This window comes from Oncorhynchus gorbuscha, linkage group LG08 (assembly GCF_021184085.1).
Source record: "Oncorhynchus gorbuscha isolate QuinsamMale2020 ecotype Even-year linkage group LG08, OgorEven_v1.0, whole genome shotgun sequence".
Lineage (NCBI taxonomy): Eukaryota > Metazoa > Chordata > Actinopteri > Salmoniformes > Salmonidae > Oncorhynchus > Oncorhynchus gorbuscha.
Genome location: NC_060180.1, coordinates 40,225,541 through 40,249,256, shown reverse-complemented (window position 1 = coordinate 40,249,256; position 23,716 = coordinate 40,225,541). Strand labels below are relative to the sequence as shown.

General features: G+C 44.4%; 1 protein-coding gene across 1 annotated transcript in view; it reads right to left on the bottom strand.

Annotated features, from left to right (window-relative positions):
* yeats2 (YEATS domain containing 2) overlaps positions 1-23,716 on the bottom strand; it is a 66,413-nt gene that overhangs the window by 3,231 nt on the left and 39,466 nt on the right. Inside the window, 13 exon segments of the mRNA XM_046359469.1 lie at positions 79-152; positions 365-439; positions 2,491-2,729; positions 3,796-4,006; positions 5,433-5,512; positions 5,984-6,060; positions 6,417-6,591; positions 12,123-12,278; positions 12,873-13,007; positions 13,199-13,631; positions 14,132-14,317; positions 21,050-21,199; positions 22,274-22,392. Coding sequence (XP_046215425.1) covers positions 79-152; positions 365-439; positions 2,491-2,729; positions 3,796-4,006; positions 5,433-5,512; positions 5,984-6,060; positions 6,417-6,591; positions 12,123-12,278; positions 12,873-13,007; positions 13,199-13,631; positions 14,132-14,317; positions 21,050-21,199; positions 22,274-22,392 — 2,110 coding nt within the window.

Below are 23,716 nucleotides of genomic sequence, written 5' to 3'. Positions count from 1 at the left end.
GTGTATTTGATAGGGACAACTATAATACATTCTCAGTGGTTAGTATACCAGCTCAGTGTGTAATGGGAATTGTCTCACCTGTTCTGGTGGGATTTTACGTGGGCTCCAGCCAGAGCTTCTCTCAGGATGTCACTAGCAAACTGCTCTGTCGCCTACAGAAGACAGAAACACCTATCATACCCTACAATCTACACAACATCACAGGACATCTCATATCAGAACAAGAACAAATACTGGTGCACAGAGGGACACAGGAAAAATGTATTGTCAATCTCGTGAATGATGCCTATCTTTAGGTGAGGCCAACTTTCATTCTCATTGTTCATTATGCTGTCTTGTGTTTGAGGCATCCGGAGTAACTAACCTTGAGAATCATGGCCTCGATCACTGGGGCAAAAACATTCTTCTCCACCTCCACCTGCTGAAAGGCCACACCAATCTGAGAGAGATGGAGAAAGGAGAGGGTTAGGGGAGAAGGGAGAGCGAAAGAGTGAGACTTAAGCTAGGAGATGCTGTGTCTTGTTACCAGAAGATGCTTTACACAGTTTGTGCTGATGCTATGAGTGTATATTTTTACACTCTTTTTCCAGGATTATCCTCATCCCACAATCCTCTAGCATCTTAATACAGCACTGTGAAAGCTGCCGATCTTTAGGTGCTTATCAACTTTCATCGCCAACCTCTAGTCTGCAAAGGACAATTGTCCACTGAGGATTGAATTTCACTGCAAAGTGCACATACATGGTTTCCTCCCAGGTCTAAATCGGTATACTTATATGGCAAGAAGAAAAGCCAGCACACACTGTGGCCATGGAGGATCAAAGTTGTGCAATCCTAAGTAAGGGTCAACTTCGACCAACTCCCTTATTTGTCGGTGCTGACCAGATACTGTGCCTTGCAAAAATATTCACCCCCCTTGGCAATTTTCCTATTTTGTTGCCTTGATTTTTGGGGGGGGGTTTGTATCATTTGATTTACAAAACATGCCTACCACTTTGAAGATGCAAAATATTTTTTATTGCTCTACAAAAAAAACGGAAAACTTGAGCGTGCATATCTACTCACCTCCCCAAAGTCAATTCTTTGTAGTGCCACCTTTTGCAGCAATGACAGCTGCAAATCTCTTGGGATATGTCTCTATAAGTTTGGTACATTGAGCCACTGGGATTTTTGCCCATTCTTTAAGGCAAAACTGCTCCAGCTCCTTCAAGTTGGATGGCTTCCTGCTGGTGCACAGCAATCTTTAAGTCATACCACAGATTCTAAATTGGATTGAGGTCTGGGCTTTGACTAGGTCATTCCAAGACATTTAAATGTTTCCCTTTAAACCACTCAAGTGTTGTTTTAGCAGTATGCTAAGGTTCATTGTCCTGCTGGAATGTGAACCTCTGTCCAAGTCTCAAATCTCTGGAAGACTGAAACAGGTTTCAGTCAGGAACTTCCCTGTATTTAGCACCATCCATCATTCCTTGAATTCTGACCAGTTTCCCAGTCCCTCCCAATGAAAAACATCCCCCACAGCATGCTTCCACCACCATGCTTCAATGTGGGGATGGTGTTCTCGGGGTGATGGGAGGTGTTGGGTTTGCGCCAGACATAGCATTTTCCTTGATGGCTAAAAAGCTCCATTTTAGTCTCATCTGACCCAGAGTACCTTCTTGCATATGTTTGGGGACCCTCCCACATGCCTTTTGGCGAACACGTTTGCCTATTTTTTTCTCTAAGCAATGACTTTTTTTCTGGCCACTTCCGTAAAGCCCAGCTCTGTGGAGTGTACGGCTTAAAGTGGTCCTGTGGACAGATATTCCAATCTCCGCTGTGGAGCTTTGCAGCTCCTTCAGGGTTGTCCTTGGTCTCTTTGCTGCCTCTCTGATTAATGCCCTCCTTGCCTGGTCTGTCGGTTTTGGTGGACGGCCCTCTCTTGGCAGGCTTGTTGTGGTGCCATATTATTTCCATTTTTAATAATGGATTTAATGGTGCTCTGTGGGATGTTCAAAGTGTCTGATATTTTTCTATAACCCAACCCTGATCTGTACTTCTCCACAACTTTGTCCCTGACCTGTTTGGAGAGGTCATTGGTCTTCATGGTGCCACTTGCTTGGTGGTGCCCCTTGATTTGTGGTGTTGCAGACTCTGGGGTCTTTCAGAACAGGTGTATATATACTGAGATCATGTGACAGATCATGTGACACTTAGATTGCACACATGTGGACTTTATCTAATTAATTATATGACTTCTGAAGGTAATTGGTTGTACCAGATCTTATTTAGGGGCATCATAGCGAAGGGGGTGAATACATATGCACGCACCTGTTAATTTTTTAAAAGAAGTTATTTTTTTCAATTAACTTCACGAATTTGGACAATTTTGTGTATGTCCATTACATGAAATCCAAATAAAAATCTATTTAAATTACAGGTTGTAATGCAACAATATAGGAAAAACACCAAGGGAGGTGAATATTTTTGCAAGGCACCGTAGCTCCTCACCTGTTGAGCTGTTTCGCTGACAAACTGGGCCGAGGGGCATGGGGCCAGGAAGTACTTGGGCTCGGGGTCCGTTTCCTGTTCCTCTTCTTTGACCTTTAACTTCTGAGAGGGCGGGGTCACACTGACGATGTCTAGGACTTCATCATCATCATCATCCTCTGGCTCAGTCTTCAGCAGGGTCTGCAGCTGCTCCAACCGCTGGACCAACTCCTCACAGCTACCCAGGGTAGAGGGGCACTCTAAACAATGATGACACAAGTTAACACACACACAAAGGTAGACGTTCCAAAAACCGAGAATGTTCTCTATGTTCTCTATCCGTACACCCTCTGAACGGCACACATACACAATCCATGTCTCAATTTTTGTCTCTCAGATAAAAAAATGACACTGATTGAATAAGGGATCATAGCTTTCACCTGGTCAGTCATTTTGTACACAGTGTATATTGCTCTGTACTCCATAGAAGGAGTTGAAGGACAGAGGTTGAATCAAGATAAATGGATAATTTATAGAAATGTAAATAAACAATTTTGGTGTACCGTAAATAAAGACTTCCTTGCTCTTTATTTGAATTACATCTTGAAAATAACCGTCAGAAAATAGGCTAACAGGTGAGAGCTTTAAACAGGTGAGAGCTTTAAACAGGTGAGAGCTTTAAACAGGTGAGAGCTTTAAACAGGTGAGAGCTTTAAACAGGTGAGAGCTTTAAACAGGTGAGAGCTTTAAACAGGTGAGAGCTTTAAACAGGTGAGAGCTTTAAACAGGTGAGAGCTTTAAACAGGTGAGAGCTTTAAACAGGTGAGAGCTTTATTTAAACAGGTGTGAAGGCTGAGCACATCTGTTCCTAACTTTGTATTTAGACATGCAGAGAAAGACAGTGAGAGTGAGTGAGGTAGAGAGAGTGTATGAAAGAGAGAGAGCCAAAGAGTGTGTGCATTTGGACCATAGCGATCAGAGCAAAGAACAGAGCTTGGCTGTTCGGGCTCTCAGCCTGGTGTGTGACTCATCAGGCTAGAGGCCTGCTTTTTCCTCCACGCAGGAACAGGAACAATAGACAGAATTAATTAGGACTGCCTGTGAATACCAGGAAGGCCTGCATACTAGCACTAATAACACAGTACATTGAAAAAGGTTACAAAATGCCACATAAAGTTAGAGGCATTCTCTCTCTCTCTCTCTCTCTCTCTGTGTCTCTCTCTCTCTCTGTGTCTCTCGCTCTCTCTGTGTCTCTCGCTCTCTCTGTGTCTCTCGCTCTCTCTGTGTCTCTCTCTCAACAGCCCTCTTCACCTTCCCCCACTCTACCTGGTTCGTTGTCTATCTGTGTGAGGATGTCCTCTATGGTTCCTTCGTCAGGCCTGCTGCTGCGTAGGGGCTCGGGGTCCGGGGGTGTGTAGCCTCTCTGTCGGCACCACTGGACCACCTCTCTGGTCTTAGGGGGGGTGAGGGCCTGCAGGCGGGGGCAGCGCTCCAATACATCCTGGACCACACGCTTCACTGCTACCGCACGCTGGAGCTACAATGAGACCACCATATCAACTTTATTTCAAGTGCACAAAAATCAACACACAGGTACTTGCCAAAATAATGGAAAAACTTGTATAAATGAGGGATACAAGGTATTTTGAAAGCAGGTGCTTCCACACAGATGTGGTTCCTGGGTTAATTATGCAATTAACATCCCATAATGCTTAGGGTCATGTATAAAAATGCTGAGCAGGCCATTATTTTGGCTACCATGGCTATGCTCCCATAGGATGACTTTGCCCCCATTCACAGGGTAGAAGTGGTCACTGAATGGTTTGATGAGTATGAAAACAATGTAAACCATATGCCATGGGATCAAGTCAATAGATATTAACCCAATTGAACACTTATGGGAGATTCTGGAGCGAGGAAGAATGGTGTCACATCACTCCAGTAGAGTTCCAGACACTTGTAGAATCTATGCCAAGATGCATTGAAGCTGTTCTGGTTTGTGGTTGCCCAACGTCCTGTTAAGACACTTTATGATGGCGTTTCCTTTATTTTGGCAGTTACGTGTATATACATACTAAATACAAAACAGTCAACACACTTTGCACATTATAATGGAGATAGCTCTGATTGCTTTTTTCTTTCCTAATGTCTTTATTAATGACAATTACAATGTAAAACATGGGTCAGAAGACATAGTACAATATCATTAATAGACGAATGACAGCTCTGATTCCTCACAATTCTCAGAAATGTATTTATTCTCTTTCAGCAACTGTCACTCAAATATTATTTAGCATATTAATCACATGGAGTCTGTTGATATGGACTAAACAGATTTTAGCTAGACAGCACAGAGTCAGCCCTCTCCAGGGTGTCTTCGGGCATTACTCCCTCTGAACCTCCTTTATGAGTTCATAGGAGATATGAGTTACCATAACAGAGTCCGTAGTAAGCCTCGGGTGGACCATTAACCTCATAATCATCATACTATTTTCCTGGGTAGAATAAGTCTGGGCTCTGGGGCAGGCAGCATAGAACACTGCTGTCTGAGAGACTGACTGTCAGATAGAGAGAAGAAAACCAGTCTAGACTGTGTCCATAGATAATGGGTTTACAGGGGCTCTAGGCAGCATCTGGGGTAAACGTGTGTGTGTGTGTGTGTGTGTGTGTGTGTGTGTGTGTGTGTGTGTGTGTGTGTGTGTGTGTGTGTGTGTGTGTGTGTGTGTGTGTGTGTGTGTGTGTTGTTTTGTAGAGATGAAAGAGGAGGATGATGACGGAGCAAAAATAGAGAGAGAAGAATCCGACTGGACAGGGAGACATGAGGTAAGCAGAAAATACGCAGAGTCAAAGTCACGTGTAAACATACGCATAAACAACACTAATGAACACTGACATGTTTACACATGTTGTACACAGCCAGACTAACAAACACACAGCCAACAACACAAACAAACAATCTTTACCTCTGCTGCCCTGCGTTTCCCAATGTTCCAGGAGTAATACTGCTCAGTAGACACCGCACAGAACGGATGGGAGTCCTCGGCTGAACAACACAACACAACATTAACCAGACAACACACAGCATACACTATCTACATAATAATACTACTAAGAGATTGGATTTATGTAGTGCCATTCTACCAACTAAGGCACTCAAAGCACTTTACATCGTAAGGGGGAAACTCACCTCATCCACCACCAATGTGTGGCAACCACTCGGGGGATGCACCGACGACCACTATGTGCCCGAACGCTCACCACACATTAGATAGCATGGTGGAGAGGTGACGAGTGATACGCCAATTAAGAATGAGAAATGGGACCAGGATGGGACTTTTAACACCCCTCGTCTTGCGATAAGTGGCCTGGGATTTTTAATGACCACAGAGTCAGGACACCGGTTTAACATCCCATCCGTCTCACTCAAGCTTTATTTACATGGTACCTGGTCTAAGAAGAATGGATGTACAGAGAATCAGGAGTGAGAACAGAGAAAATGAGGAAGGGAGCTTACTCTTCTCTGGTACGATGAGGGGGGATTTCTTCACAACGGCGGTGAGCAGCTGCATGAGGGTCTCTATGTGTTCCGTGCTGAGGAGCCAGGAGAGGCACAAACACATTACCACACGCAAGACACCAACAGACTCTCAAGCAAACCCATAGGTCTGGGTGTAGAGCCCAAACCGTCCACATCCAATAGCCCACTTCGCTTCTGTGGTGTAGAAAAATGCTAGTGCTGCTATGCTAACGCTTTGGTGCTACGTTGTTTGCCAATAGCCCGTCCTTTTCATAGCATATACTGTTTTGTCTGAGATATATCTAAGTAGTCCTTACTTGTTAGCCAACGGCCAACGCCATTTATAGGGTAACTGATGTGGTATGAGCTTAGTTCAGGTTCCCCTGGGACCCCTTTGTAATAACTCATATGGTACCCGAGTTGTCCTTACTTGATGACCTCGACGTGCTGGTGTGAGCTGGTGTCGGCCCCCTGCTCCAGTTTGACCGAGGCGAAGGCAGTGGGAGGAGCAGCTACATGGGTGGAGAAGGCAACAGGGGCTGTTACAGGGGGCGACGGGGCAGGTGTAGCAGAGACGGGTGTACAGACTCCTGGCTCTGTCTTCACTGTAGAGGAGACGGGAGATACAGAGAACGAGATGGGGCTCAAAATACAAACAAGACAAAATGCAACCTTTACAAGGACCGGGGTATGAGGAAGAAGGGGGAGAGAGTGGAAGAGAGGGGTTGAGGGTGGAAGTGTAAAAAGTGGAGGAATTGTTAAGTGGTAGAAACGTGAGGTGAAAAGGAGAGATGGAGAGCTGAATGTGTGGAGGAAAGAGAAGGGAAGGCTAAGGGGCGACGGGGCGCTTCCCAGCCGAAACCGCTTGTGTGTATATAATTTTTTTATTTAACCTTTATTTAACCATTTATGACAACATTTTGTGACGTTTTTGTTCGTTTTAGACTTTGGCAAGGGTTCTTCGGCAAGCCGAAGTCTACGACCCCTCTTTGCCGATTGGTCAACAGTAGGGATTAGTCAATGAAGTAAAAGGAAGGGAGGGAGAGACATAGCTGCATGTGAGCTCTCGCATTTTTCAACATGTTTTTTTTAAACAAAAAGATAGATTTGGAGTTAGATAAACTTGGATTTTTCGGCGGGGACATACAGGATGCTACCCTCCACAGCATAACCTTCACTCCAGATCAAAACTCCAAACCTACAACCTAATTTTGGACAAAATTACCTGGAAGGATTACTACTACTACTACTACTACTACCATTACTACTTTCCAAGCTCTACCGACGGTGCTCTGGCAAACAAACAGCAGAGACCAGAGGACACCATCCAACCTGGAACTGAGAAAGACCAGGTATAACTTCAAGTAGAACTGAGGTGTGAAGTGAGAGGTCTCACAGGCTATCCCACCCAAATCCAGAGACCTTTGAAGAATGTTCAGTGACCATCAACTGGCATTTTCTAAGAAATCTGCCTCCAGAAATAAAAGCTTCTCCGAAGTGGGTGTGACACCTACTACTGTTGCCTGCTGCACTGCTGCTTGGATTCCACCTGGTGATCTGTCCACTGTCTGCCCTGGTTGTCTCCTCCTGTCTGGTACAGGTACCCCCACTGCACTCCCCCCTCTCTCGCTCGCCTCCAGCACACAGGCACTGCTGTGGCGAGTGACTATAAACTTACAATGGATGTCCCCAAGTCGTTATATATATATTTTCTCGTGCATTTTGCTAGTTGCCCCATGACTCCTGCATGCTTTGTTGACTATGAACTTTCATGTTCACCCAACCGTGGCAAAGACTGTGTTTGTTCCCACACTCGGGACTCTGACTCTCTATTGGTTACACAGACTCTTGGCCTCCCATCCCATTCTAACCACCTCTCGCTGGCTTTGTATTCATATGACCTGATGAAATTGCAGTACAATATGATCTTGCTGCCATCTAATGCACATTCAAATGTCATAAACCAACACTGCAGAGCTCTCCCTGTCCTCTGCTGTGTCTTGATTGTTAATGATATCCTGAAATGTGAATGTACACCCTGGCCCATCTACTGTTGCCAGCCCCAATTTGGACATGCTTAAACCACCTGACAAAGTCCTAAAGCAATGGGACTCCCTAAATCTTTCTCAGATTATTACCAATCCCACGAGGTATGACTCCAAACACCCAGAAAAGGCTACTCTTCTTGATGTTATCCTCACAAATAATCATGATAGGTATCGGTCTGGTGTTTTCTGTAATGACTTCAGAAATCACTGCTTTACAGCCTGTGTTCTTAATGGCTGCTCAGTGAAATTACCTGTCCTGATTCGTCATAGACGCTTGCTAAATGTTTTAATGATCAAGCCTTCCTTCATGACCTGGCCTCTGTAACTTGGTATAGAATCAGCTTGATCCCCTCTGCCGAAGACACTTGGACCTTATTTTTTTCAAACATCTCCCCACAAAGAAAATTAAAAACAGGTTCAGGCCCTGGTTCGACCGTTTTTTTGCAGAGTTACACCACCTCAAAAATTGCATTTGGCGAAAGGCTCGCATACTCAGCTGACTGAGTCTCGTTCAGGCAAATGACAAATCAGTGCACTCAGGCTATCCGGAAGGCCGAAGTTAGTTACTTTAAGGAGCAGTTCTCTCTCTGTGGGTCAAACCCCATGGGGTTCTGGAAAATGGTTAAAGACCTGGAGAATAAACCCTCCTCCTCACAGCTGCCCACGTCCCTTTAAATTGATGATGTGGTTGTTACCGACAAGAAGCACATGGCTGAGCTCTTTAATCACCACTTCATTAAGTCAGGATTTCTATTTGACTCAGCCATGCCTCCTTGCCTGTCCAACATTTCCTCATCTCCCACCTCTTCTAATGTGACTATCCCTGATGCTCCTCCCTCTTTCCGCTGCCCTGCTACAAAGTTTCTCTCTGCAGGCAGTCACTGAGTCTGAGGTGCTAAAGCTCCTTAAACTTGACCCCAAAAAAACAGCGGGGTCAGATGGTTTAGTTTCTTTAAGGTTTCTGCCCCTATCATCACCAAGCCTATCTCTGACCTTTTTAACCTGTCTCCCCTCTCTGTGTAGGTTCCCATTGCTTGGAAGGCAGCCACGGTTCATCCTTTATTTAAAGGGGGAGATCAAGCTGATCCTTGCTGTTATAGGCCTTCTATTTTGCCCCGTTTGTGCTGGAAAAACTTGTCAATAATCAAATGACTGGCTTTCTTGATGTCTATAGTATTCTCTTTGGTATGCAATCTGGTTTCCGCTCAGTTTACGGGTGTGTCACTGCAACCTTAAAGGTTCTCAATGATGTCACTATTGCCCTTGATTCTAAGCAATGTTGTGCTGCTACTTTTATTGAATTGGCCAAACTTTTGATACGGTAGACCACTCTATTCTTGTGGGACGAGTATTGGTGTCTCTGAGGGGTCTTTGGCCTGGTTTGCTAACTACCTCTCCCTCAAAGAGTGCAGTGTATAATGTCAGAACATCTGCAGTCTCAGCCAATGCCTGTCACCAAGGGTGTACCCCAAGGCTCGGATCCTAGGCCCCACGCTCTTCTCAATTTACATCAACAACATAGCTCAGGCAGTAGGATGCGCTCTCACCCATTTATATGCAGATTATACAGTCTTATACTCAGCTGGCCCCTCCCCAGATTTTGTGTTAAACGCTCTACAACAAAGCCTTCTTAGAGTCCAACAAGCTTTCTCTACTCTTAATCTTGTTCTGAACACCTCCAAAACAAAGGGCATGTGGTTTGGTAAGAAGAATGCCCCTCTCCGGTGTGATCACTACCTCTGAGGGTTTAGAGCTTGAGGTAGTCACCTCATACAAGTACTTGGGAGTATGGCTAGACAGTACACTGTCCTTCTCTCAGCACATATCAAAGCTTCAGGCTAAGTTAAACATAGACTTGGTTCCCTATATCGTAATCACTCCTCTTTCACCCCAGCTGCCAAACTAACCTTGATTCAGAAGATTACGGAGACGTAAGTTATAGATCGGCAGGTAAGGGTGCTCTCGAGCGGCTAGATGTTCTTTACCATTCGGCCATCAGATTTGCCACCACCAGACATCACTGTACTCTATACTAGAGGTCGACCGATTAATCGTAATGGCTGATTAATTAGGGCAGATTTCAAGTTTTCATAACAATCGGAAATCGGTATTTTTGGGTGCCGATTTGCCCATTAAAAAAAAATATATATATATTTTTTGTACCTTTATTTAACTAGGCAAGTCAGTTAAGAACACATTCTTATTTTCAATGATGGCCTAGGAACAGTGGATTAACTGCCTTGTTCAGGGGCAGAACGGCAGATTTTCACCTTGTCAGCTCGGGGGAATCAATCTTGCAAACTTACAGTTAACTAGTCCAACGCAATAATGACCTGCCTCTCCCTCGTTGCACTCCACAAGGAGACTGCCTGTTACGCGAATGCAGTAAGCCAAGTTAAGTTACTAGCTAGCATTAAACTTATCTTATAAAAAACAATCAATCATAATCACTAGTTAACTACACATGGTTGATTATATTACTAGATATTATCTAGCGTGTCCTGCATTGCATATAATCTGACTGAGCATACAAGCATACAAGTATCTAAGTATCTGACTGAGCAGTGGTAGGCAGAAGCAGGCGCGTAAACATTCATTCAAACAGCACTTTAGTGCGTTTTGCAAGCAGCTCTTCGTTGTGTGTCAAGCATTGCGCTGTTTATGACTTCAAGCCCATCAACTCCCGAGATGAGGCTAATGTAACAAGGAACAGCAAGGAACTGAAACGTTAGCTTTCTTACATAGCACATATTGCACTTTTACTTTCTTCTCCAACACTTTGTTTTTGCTTTTTTAAACCAAATTAAACATTTCATTATTTACTTGAGGCTAAATTGATATTATTGATGTATTATATTAAGTTAAAATAAGTGTTCATTCAGTATTGTTGTAATTGTCATTATTACAAATAAATAAATACAAAATTGGCCGATTAATCGGTACCGGCTGTTTTGGCCCACCAATAATCGGTATCTGTGTTTAAAAATCATAATCGGTCGACCTCTACTCTATACTGGTCATCTCTGTATAAGTCGCAAAATCCACTGGTTGATGCTTATTATAAAACTCTCTTAGGCCTCACTCCCCCTATCTGAGATATCTACTGCAGCCCACATCCTCAACATACAACACCCATTCTGCCAGTCTCATTCTGTTAAAGGTCCCCAAAGCACACACATCCCTGGATCGCTCCTCTTTCCAGTTCGCTGCAGCTAGCGACTGGAACGAGCTGCAACAAACACTCAAACTGGACAGTTTAATCTCAAACTCTTCATTCAAAGACTCAATCATGGACACGTACTGACAGTTGTGGCTGTTTTGTGTGATGTAATGTTGTCTCTTACCTTCTTGCCCTTTGTGCTGTTGTCTGTGCCCAATAATGTTTGTACCACGTTTTGTGCTGCTACCATGTTGTGGTCATGTGTTGCTACCATGCTGTGTTGTCATGTGTTGCTACCATGCTGTGTTGTCATGTGTTGCTACCATGCTGTGTTGTCATGTTTTGCTGCCTTGCTATGTTGTCATCTTAGGTCTCTATTTATGTTGTGTTGTCTCTCTTGTCGTGACGTGTGTTTTGTCCTATATTTATCATTTTATTTATTATTAATCCCAGCCCCCGTCCACGCAGGAGTCCTTCTGGTAGTCTGTCATTGTAAATAAGAATGTGTTCTTAACTGACTTGCCTAGTTAAATAAAAGTGAAATAAAATTAAAAATAAAAGTGCCTGAGACGACACGCCCGCATGCACATTTTTTCACTTGAGAAATACTACACTAAACATCCGAGTCAATTGCGTTACTAAGATCTCCTCGACAAAAATGTCAAAATTCACGATAGATTTCTTGAGTCGTCTTAGATTAATTCTGAGTGTATGCTGGCTACGGCGTCTCAAAATGGACAAACAGAAGTATTGCCACTTTTTTCTCGTTTTTCAGGCGAAGATCTTTTACGGGAGTATGCGAGAAAACTTGTTCGGCTCGCCTAGCCGAAACATTAAGGGAGGGCCACCCACAGAGAGGAATGAAGGAGGGACAGGAGGATGTTGAAGGAGAGGCAAGAGAGAGGGAGGCGAATGGTGCTCCTCTCACCTTGGGCCAGGGGCAGGGTGAGGGAGGGGGAAGGCGAGGCCTGGGAAGCAGCAGCAGGACTGGGGGAGAATCCAGCTGTAGCCACTCCTGCTCCAGGGGAGGGAGTGGAACTACTACTGGGAGCTGGCCCTTTAGAGACGTAGCTGGACTGGACTACTACACACACGCACGCACACATACGCGCACGCGCACACGCGCACACACACACACACACACACACACACACACACACACACACACACACACACACACACACACACACACACACACACACACACACACACACACACACACACACACACACACACACACACACACACACGCACACACGAGGGGACAACAAGAACAAACTCACACATGAATACTGAATGTATAATGAATAAAACAGTGACTTTAGCTGTGAAGGTGACTGCTTTTCTGGCGCTCATGACTACGCATCAAAACCTCTATATTCACACATGTAGACCTGGAGCTCAGCTGATGGCTAGACCTTTTCCTCAGTACACAGTGTGTGAGCCAGTTCATTCAAAGCCCAGGTGCACTGTGTGTGTGCGTGTCTGTGTGCGAGGAGTTTTAATATCGCAACACACCTGCCCTCCCAGCCCACCGAATAAGTAGAATCCCACAGCACACAGACTTCTGCTCTCTAGTCCTCAGCGGGTGCTGTGAAATTCTGTCTACCTGGTTTTCTATTGATTTCGCTGAATTGTCTGATGGATTGATTACTATATTATGGAATAAATGACTTACCTCTGTTGACGGGCATGTGTATGGTCTGTACGCCTCCTGTGCCCGTGCCCACCCCCAGTTGTTTGGGCTGGTTGGCAGGGACGGTCAGCACTGTCTGCTGGGAGCTGGACCCGCCAGAGTGGATCTTCAGCATACCTGGACAAGACCCGAGCACAGGAGACAACTCTTAGCACGGATGGGGCATTTTTGGCCACTTAAAGTATCTATTTATTTTAAATCTATGCTTTTTTTATACAGGTGATCCTACTGAGAAAAAAAATGGAGACCTGTCCCAAAATAGCAGCAATCCACTTTCTCAAACAACATAAGAGATATTCTCTTCCTACCTGATAGGGTAGCAGCAGTCTTTCCTCCCCCTGCCACCATCCCACTGAACAGCGATGCCGCACTGACCAATGACGTGCTGGCGCTCTTGGGCACACCCACTACCATAGAACCTGCCCCTTTGGCCATGCTGATGACGTGCATGTTGGTAATGCTCTTAGCAACGGTAACAGAGGTAGTGGGACCCTTTGCCAAGGTGACAGTTGGCGCCGTGGCGCCCTTCTGCATGGTTACCAAACCGGCGGCGCTCTTTGCCATGGTAACGGAGGTTGCCGTGGATTTCTTTGCCATGGCAATGGCAGCCGTGGTGTTCCTTGCCATGTTAACGGCGTTAGCGGCGCTGGCGTTCTTTGCGGCGTTGATGACTGCTGCCTGGTTGGCTGCCACCAGGACAGCGTGGGATACAGGTTTGGCCTGAACAGACACCTCCGCTACCTGGAACCATACAACCACAAACAGCTGGCATTCGTGAAGATGTGGTTACACAGACACAAACAGACAGATTCACACAGTTTTATTGCCCGAAATATCACCACATGGCTTCAGTCTGTGTATGAAATAAATACACTGAAAAAACAACTATTTCAGAGAGAAAGAATGATACAGGCTACGGGTAATACACCTTTCTAGTTTCATAACTCTTTCATAATATGTTAGGGTCCACAGCCCTGTGCCCCCCTTCAATGATAAATCCCATTCATTGAAATGAAGAGGCGGACTGATAAAGCTAGGCCATTGGGTTTAGGGAGTTCTAGCTGAAACAAAGAAACACATTTCTCTCTGGCAAGACGCTAACATTCTAATGAACAGTTCTGGACGAGCGGAGTTTCAAAATGGGGATCAGGAAGAGAAGCTTCTTGGTTCCATAAAGGACCAGATAATCTTGTTCTGATACAGGGTCTATTCAGAGGTAACCCCAAACTCCTCCCACTCACCGGTTGACTGGCAGTTGCCGTGGCAGCGGCGGTGGAGACAGCGCTGGGCGTGGAGCTAGTGGCTGTGATGACTCCGCCCGTCATCCTAAGCATGGTCGTGGCCGGCTTGGACAGGTGGGCCGCTGTCGCCGTGCTTACCGTCTTCACCGAGCCATCAGACAGCTTCACCTGGGACCCGCCCAGCGCCTGTCAATCAACATACAGTCCACACAAATAAATTAGATATAAGAATCAAGAATCAATACAGTTATAACTTACAGGAAATGCCCTGTATAGCATATAGGAAAAGGTGCAGGACAATATTATCAATGCTTATGCAGAAAATAGACAATGCCTAATTAGAGACAATCGTTCAATAGTAAATTCCACAAGTACTCCTGCTCTACATTGAGAGAGATCTATGTCATCTACACCGTGTTTCTCTGATGTTCCTGACTGACCCACATGAGGCAGATATGTCCTCCAACGAACTGCACTTAGCGTGACCAAACGCACCCGACACAAAGCTCTAACATGCACTCAAAACCTTTTGTAATAGAATCCAGAGAATTTAGAGCATTGAGCCCCAGTATTATGACGCCACATGATGTGAATACCCAGGCAGGCAGGCCAAGGCCCCAAGGGAACAGAGGAAGGAGCTCAGGACAGGAGGGTCATTTGGGAGAGAGGTGAAAATGGCTATTGTGGTTATGTAAGCTGAAAGAGAGTGAACGGTGACAGTGTCAGACTCTTCTCCTCTAGCTAACAGCAGCACGGATTGGCGCGCGCACAAGCACCTAGACTGATAGTCTCACACACACACTAATACAGCTGTCTCTCACCCAATACTGCCGGTAGATATGCTTCTTAGTACAAAGTTGAACAAGCCTGTTGACATCATGACATTTCATTATTATCACAAACCCTGAGGCTGCGGTCAATCAATGACAGCGGCATATATTCTTCAACGAGATCACATCGTGAAAATAGCATTTTATTCTTATTAAAGAGATCCAGACAGGTTCATTTAGCAAACTTTCTGAATGGACATATAGGCCTACAGAGAGAATCAGCCAACTCACACACACACACACACACACACACACACACACACACACACACACACACACACACACACACACACACACACACACACACACACACACACACACACACACACACACACACACACACACACACACACACACACACACACACACACACACACACACACACACACACACACACAGGCGGTAAAAGCAACCCCAATCAAATACATCAGCGTATGTCAGACATAAGAGCAGATCTTACTTCTTTCCTTTAAAACATATGGAAAAAAACAGGGCCTAACTTGAGGCTTTCCAAAAGTAGGAGATAATGAATTGACTAGGAAAGTATGAAGGGGACAGCTATGCTATAGTATGAAAATGAAATTGACAATCATTCAAATAGAAACAAATGCATCCATAGCCTATTTATCAGAGATGCTGATCAGAGGGGGAGAGGATTATCAACTACTAAAATAACAAATAAAGACTTTGTCGACTGATAAAATGAATGACAAGCCCAGCTGGGCACTTTCCTACATTTGACATTCGCGAGAAGCCGGTACTTCTATGCGTTCTCAGGGGCGCGTGCTCCGTCAACAGCAGACACGTGCTCATTGCTCACATGGAGTGCATAAATGATGGTATGAAATGAACCCAAACTTGTTTCTCACAAGCGTTAACAGGTTGTGAACAGTGTTTCCACTCCGAGAATGAGAATGAGAATGGTAAATTGCTGTAATTAATACATGCATTAACAGAAATGTAACCAAATGAAAGGGATTAGCGGCAAAATGCCTGTTATACAAACGGTAGACCACCACACGGGCATTCATAATAGTGCGTTGCGTGCAGTAACTATTCTACTTTGCGGGGATAGGAGGGCGACAATTTGTGTTGGTCCCGCCTAAGGCGCATTGTCTACTTGACACAACATTAGCGCATTATAGGCCTCCGAGCCAGAACAACCTTGTCGACTGCTGTTGAATAATTAATGAAGTCAGACACATCCAAGCTTCTTTTTTTAAAGAACGCCAATGTACTTACTTACCAGCAAGCAAATGTGCATTGGTTTATATTTACATTTTAAAAAGTCCACACATCAAATATTTGATTACCGAAGTGCCGTAGCCTATAGCGCTCTACCCCCCCCCCCCCCGCACATCTAGCAGATTAGCTGCTGGAGCATCAAAGGAAAGTTGGAAAGAGGAGCTGGAGAACGTTTAGTAAGACGGATGAAGTTAGCAAAACAAGCTCTTATAATCATTAGTAAACACTCCTGTTATTAGGTCAAGTTTATCTACATGAACCTACAATCAATGGAGGCCTATTGAAACGGTGTTGATGTTTGTTTTTATTTTGACTGTCTTCATCCATAACCGTCAGTTAGAGGGTTATTCAATCACTGTCACAGCCCTCACGGTTGGCCTCTGAAAAGGCACTTCGAGTCAATTACTAGCTCAGTTTAGTAGTATTTGCACCTGCTGTTTTAAAGAAGGACTAATCCATAAAAGGAGAAAGAGAACTTAAACTATATATCCATAGAGGACATAACTACTGCCTAACTCCATACTAAATAGCTCAATCAATTCAGACCACGGCAATGATAAAATATACTGGCAGAGGAGAGGATGAGAGAATGTTTGCAATTAAACGGAGGGAGACACAGAAAGAGAGACAGAGAGAGAAATAATTAGCCGAAGTTAAAGCTCAGACGTCTGCCAAAGGCATAATTATTAGCACTAATCATATAGTCAGGGCAAACAAAAAACCAGACAACACACACACACACACACACACACACACACACACACACACACACACACACACACACACACACACACACACACACACACACACACACACACACACACACACACACACACACACACACACACACACACACACACACACACACAGGAAAACACACAAGAACTCCCTTGTGAAATGCCTTTTTAAAGCCCACTCAATGAGTCCCATTTATTTTTAGGATACCTACTGGAGAAACACACATTTAATAACACGGTATAGTGTTCTATATCTATGCAAATTATGGCTTAAATCACTGCCTTTATATCCTCTTGAAGCTACTAGACTAAATGACCATTACTACGATGGTATAATAATGCCTTTAGTGCACCAATGTTGTGCTACAGTGTGTTTGTGCCTGTGTGAGGATAGACAGATATAGAAAAGTTGTCTGGCTATAGATTTATCCCCCTGAACATGCATGGTGTGACCTAGATACAACCAGGCAGTGTGTATCTGTGTGTGTACTGTGTGAGGATAGACGGATATAGAAAAGTTGTCTGGCTATAGATTTATCCCCCTGAACATGCATGGTGTGACCTAGATACAACCAGGCAGTGTGTATCTGTGTGTGTACTGTGTGAGGATAGACGGATATAGAAAAGTTGTCTGGCTATAGATTTATCCCCCTGAACATGCATGGTGTGACCTAGATGCAACCAGGCAGTGTGTATCTGTGTGTGTACTGTGTGAGGATAGACGGATATAGAAAAGTTGTCTGGCTATAGATTTATCCCCCAGAACATGCATGGTGTGACCTAGATACAACCAGGCAGTGTGTATCTGTGTGTGTACTGTGTGAGGATAGACGGATATAGAAAAGTTGTCTGGCTATAGATTTATCCCCCTGAACATGCATGGTGTGACCTAGATGCAACCAGGCAGTGTGTATCTGTGTGTGTACTGTGTGAGGATAGACGGATATAGAAAAGTTGTCTGGCTATAGATTTATCCCCCTGAACATGCATGGTGTGACCTAGATGCAACCAGGCAGTGTGTATCTGTGTGTGTACTGTGTGAGGATAGACGGATATAGAAAAGTTGTCTGGCTATAGATTTATCCCCCAGAACATGCATGGTGTGACCTAGATACAACCAGGCAGTGTGTATCTGTGTGTGTACTGTGTGAGGATAGACGGATATAGAAAAGTTGTCTGGCTATAGATTTATCCCCCAGAACATGCATGGTGTGACCTAGATGCAACCAGGCAGTGTGTATCTGTGTGTGTACTGTGTACCCACTGCAACTCACAAAAAGTTGGCAGAGTCTGACGGTATTTCATGTTTCAAATGCAGTCTGGGCGAGTACCTTATATCATAGCTAACCATAAAATACAAAAATAAATCCATTGCCCCTCTCAATGATGACATACACAGTGCCTTCAGAAAGAATTCACACCCCTGACTCATTCCACATTTTGTTGTGTTACAGCCTGAATTCAAAATGGATTCCATTGAGATTTGTTTTGTCACTGACATACACACAATACCGTATAATGTCAAAGTGTTGTGTTTTTAGACATTTTTACAAACGAATAGCTGAGGCAATAAGTATTGAGGCAATAAGTATTTAACTTATTATTTCCCCCTCATCAATCTACACACCATACCCCATAATGACAAAGAGTAAAACTGAAATGTCACATTAACTAAGTATTCAGACCCTTTACTCAGTACTTTGTTGAAGCACCTTTGGCAGGGATTAATTGTCTTGGTTATGACGAGTTTCTGGGAAGTTTCTCCCATTCTTCTCAGCAGATCCTCTCAAGCTCTGTCAGGTTGGATGGGGAGCATCTCTGCACAGCTATTTTCAGGTCTCTCCAGATGTTTGACCGGGTTAAAGTTTGGGCACTGGCTGGGCCACTCAAGGACAATCAGAGACTTGTTTAGAGACACTCATGCGTTGTCTTGGCTGTGTGTTTAGGGTCGTTGTTCTGTTGGAAGGTGAACCTTCGCCCCAATCTGAGGTCCTGAGCGCTCTGGAGCAGGTTTTCATCAAGGATATCTCTGTACTTCGCTCTCTTCATGTTTCTCTTGATCTTGACTAGTCTCCCAGTCCCTGCTGCTGAAAAACATCCCCAAAACATGATGCTACCATCACCATACTTCACAGTAGGGATGGTACCAGGTTTCCTCTAGACGTGACGCTTGGCATTCATGACAAAGAGTTCAACCTTTTACCAGACCAGAGAATGTTGTTTCTCATGGTCTGAGAGTCTTTAGGTGCCATTTGGCAAACTCCCAAGCGGGCTGTCATGTGCTTTTTACTGAGGAGTGGCTTCCCTCTTGCCACTCCACCATAAAGGCCTGATTGGTGGAGAGTTGCATCTGGAAGGTTCTCCACAGAGGAACTCTGGAGCTCTGTCAGAGTGACCATTGGGTTCTTGGTTACCTCCCTGACTAAGGCACTTCTCCCCCGATTGCTCAGTTTTGCCAGGTGGCCAGCTCTAGGAAGAGTCTTGGTGGTTTCAAACTTCTTCCATTGAAGAATGATGGAGGGGACCTAGTGGACCTTCAACGCTGCCAACATACTTTATGGTACTTCTCCCCAGATCTGTGCCTCAACAAAATCCTGTCTCGGAGCTCTAAGGACAATTTCTTCAACCTCATGGCTTGGTTTTTGCTCTGACGTGCGCTGTTAACTGTGGGACCTTATATAGACAGGTGTGTGCCTTTCCAAATCATGTCCAATCAATTGAATTTACCACAGGTGGACTACAACAGAGTTGAAAAATAAATTAGCAAAGAATCAGGGAATGCCAAGAGTGTGCAAAGCTGTCATCAAGGCAAAGCATGGCTACTTTGAAGAATCTCAAATATAAAATATATTTGGATTTGTTTAACACTTTTTTTGGTTACTACATGATTCCATGTGTGTTATTTCATCATTTTGATGTCTTCACTACTATTCTACAATGTATAAAATAGTAAAAATAAAGAAAAGCCCTTGAATGAGTAGGTGTGTCCAAACTATTGACTGGAACTGTACATGTTTGAGAGACTCACCTTTCCACAGAGGGGTCAGTGTGTAGCTCAAACTGCTCAGACGCTACAGACAGAAATTGGCAGATCGCCTGTACCGACTTCAGAGTCCCAAAACGTTTGTGGGGGTCATAGAACAAAATGGAGATCCCTATTGTGTTCGTGAGAAAAGTTTGTTTGGAGGTCAAACCATTCGGACGCTACAGACAACTTTGTGAGAAGACCCATTTTTGAGATGTCTCATGGTCTGACAAACACCACTCTAGCTCTGTCATCTTTCACCGCAGATCCGGGAAGTGCGACATCGGCAGACGCGGTGGACTGAGACGCTTAAAAAAAGGATATGTCTAGCCTACTTCTATGGGGATTTGTGTATTATGCTAATTATATTTCCGCGGGGGGGCTCGGACATCGATCTCCAGAAATGAGCCCATTAAGATGAAAGGCAATATCTTTAGGCCCTGTACATTATTGGTTTCTGACAGGTGTGCTATTTTAGCAATTAGCATCATCACCTGTCTGATGCAGCATGGTGGCTACTTGGCTGACGCATGGGGTTGCTCTACTGCATTGTTTACCACAAAGGGCTAATCGTTAGCTAGATCACAGACTCTAAATATCATCGTTGCTTGTTTATTGGCCTAAAAAAATATATACTGGCAAGTTTATGCTTTCGATTGGCCGACGCGCTACCCGCAGTAATCTTTTATATTGTCATGCCAGACACAGAGATTGTAAAAACAATGCCAACTGCGCAAACATTTGAGTTGCTAAAGAAATCTAACAGCACTTAAAAGTGGGATACCTACTGCTCTTTTCAATAATTGTCATCAAAACTGTTGTCTTTTCCCCGAGACTGAATTTAGGATTTTTTTTTGCGCAGTGACTGGCCTTATTAGAACACATGTGTTTCTGCACAGCAATCAGCAGTGTGAGGGGTTGAGCACTCTTTACAGCTGACAGTTGATATTCAGCTCATAAATAAACAACATAGCTCATTAACAGCATCTTCCCAGAAGTAACTATGGCTATAGTGTAAGTAACTATGGCTATGGTGGACAGGCTATACCTGTCCACCATTTTGTGTCTAGACAGTACTGACCTGAGCCAGGATGGCAGCCTTCTGACCCGCTGTGACCCGGATGGCCTGCTGGGTGACGGTCGCAGGGGACGACACTACGTGACCTGTAGAACTGGCCGCGCCCTGTTTCCCCACGCCCTGCGACGCCGGCTGGCCAACCAGAAACGTGCCCTGGAAAAGATCAATCAGAAACAGCTTGGTCGATACGACACCAAAAGATAATATCAACAGCAATGGGTTTTACAATACCATCTGAGAGTTTTTGTTAGACCTTTTCTTGAAGAGTTTAGAAGTATGGAGGGGATTGGTAACATGTATGTGTTGTTTATTAATTGGTTTATTCAACAGTTTGGTAATAAGGGTTGGTGGGATGAGTGGGTGGCACATTGTGGTTGATAAATTTGAACATCCTCTTTGGCACATTTAGGCAGCAGTTAGGGAGGAAGATAACAGGGGCGGGCGATTTCTTTAGTTAGGCTGTTTAAGGATGGAGGAGGGGTGTGTGTGTTTGTGTACACAAACACACGCAAATGTGTGCATGAGCAAGTGTGTGGTTGGTCACATGAATTTGCTGCTACCGACCAGTGGAACGGTGGAAAGGAAGAGGATGTCTAAATGTGTCCGTACTCTCTGCAGGCACACCGATGTCAAAGGCTAAAGATTTTCCCAAAGGACTGACGTGAGAGTGAGAACAGCGAGCGCTGACATGAAATGATCTCTGCCCCAGATTTAGGTTTTCAGGTGGGAGGAAGAGAGGACGCACATACTTCATTAGGAGTCGTTGGAGACGGTGTTGTTCTCGAGTTAAGAGTTGGATCAATGGCTCGTTAATGAATGAATCTAATTCAGGGATATATTGGGAGCAGCAGGCTCAATCACTACTGAAATACTAAAGAACGGCTTTACTAAAGTAAATTACCCAGAGAATGTACTTTATAAAGGGAAAATTCTTCAAATAATCACTACCGGAATACTAAAAACAGACGTTACAAAATGAAAATCCCAGCCTTCATGAACACAAAACAGCAAAAATGTATTCTTTATCAAGAAAGAAATCCGCTAGCAAGTAGTCTTTAAAATGAACAGGTGTGATGGATTTGAGAGACTGAAGAGAGTACTTTTATTCTACTCTGAGACTCTCCACAAGAATAAGACATTGAAAGCAGCTTGTTTCACTCAAAGATTAATCGAAGAGGATACAAGGGTGAACAGAGAGAGAGTGAGAAGATGTGTGTGTGTGTGTACCTGTGGGGTCTGTTTGAGGATGTATGATGTGTAGGAGAGGTTAGAGGGCAGGTTGCTGGATGAGGAGGTGGGGGTCTGAGAGCCAGAGCCTGTAGAGGAGCTGCCCTGGGACTGCTGACCTGCACACACATACACACAGAGAGAGACATGGTTCAGCAGAATACAACATCAAAAGGGCTTAGGTGGTGGGCACGGACGGCCCGGCTATAGAGAACATTTCCTGTAACTCTACACATACACACAGAGAGAGACATGGTTCAGCAGAATACAACATCAAAAGGGCTTAGGTGGTGGGGACGGAGGGCCCGGCTATAGAGAACATTTCCTGTAACTCTACACATACACAGAGAGAGACATGGTTCAGCAGAATACAACATCAAAAGGGCTTAGGTGGTGGGCACGGACGGCCCGGCTATAGAGAACATTTCCTTTAACTCTACACATACACACAGAGAGAGACATGGTTCAGCAGAATACAACATCAAAAGGGCTTAGGTGGTGGGGACGGAGGGCCCGGCTATAGAGAACATTTCCTGTAACTCTACACATTTTGCCATGCAACTGAGAGAAAATGAAGCGAATTCCCTGCAATTCCATGCATTTTACCATTGCTAATGCGTTATACTACTAAATTCCTTGTTTTGGTTATTGTCAATTCTCCCTGGATGTCTAGCTTTTATTTTAGTGATCGTTAGTTCTCAAAGATTAATAAAAAATGTATAGTTCCATTATCTTTTCAACATACTTTATATGTTATTTCTCAGCGGGAATTGCGTATACTCACTTCTGAATCCCCACAATGTGTATCAAAGTAGTGTAGTGGAGGTATACACCGTATCAATTATTAAGGCTGATGGAACAGATCTGAATGTTTGGCTTAAAAGTATGATAAACTATCTTCTTTTCACATTTTAAGAGCAGCAATGTGGACACAGCGGTAGGCCTACGGACGAATGCTCCAACATACTATTTGCTCACTGCAAATGAGTGCGGCCACATGGACAGAGATGGAAATATAGAGAGACATGCTTCAGCATAATACGCCTAGAGCAGGGCTCTCCAACCCTGTTCCTGGACACAGAGAGACATGCTTCAGCATAATACACCTGGATACAGAGAGACATGCTTTAGCATAATACACCTAGAGCAGGGCTCTCCAACCCTGTTCCTGGACACAGAGAGACATGCTTCAGCATAATACGCCTAGAGCAGGGCTCTCCAACCCTGTTCCTGGACACAGAGGGAAATGCTTCAGCATAATACACCTGGACACAGAGAGACATGCTTTAGCATAATACACCTAGAGCAGGGCTCTCCAACCCTGTTCTTGGACACAGAGAGTCATGCTTCAGCATAATACGCCTAGAGCAGGGCTCTCCAACCCTGTTCCTGGACACAGAGGGAAATGCTTCAGCATAATACACCTGGACACAGAGAGACATG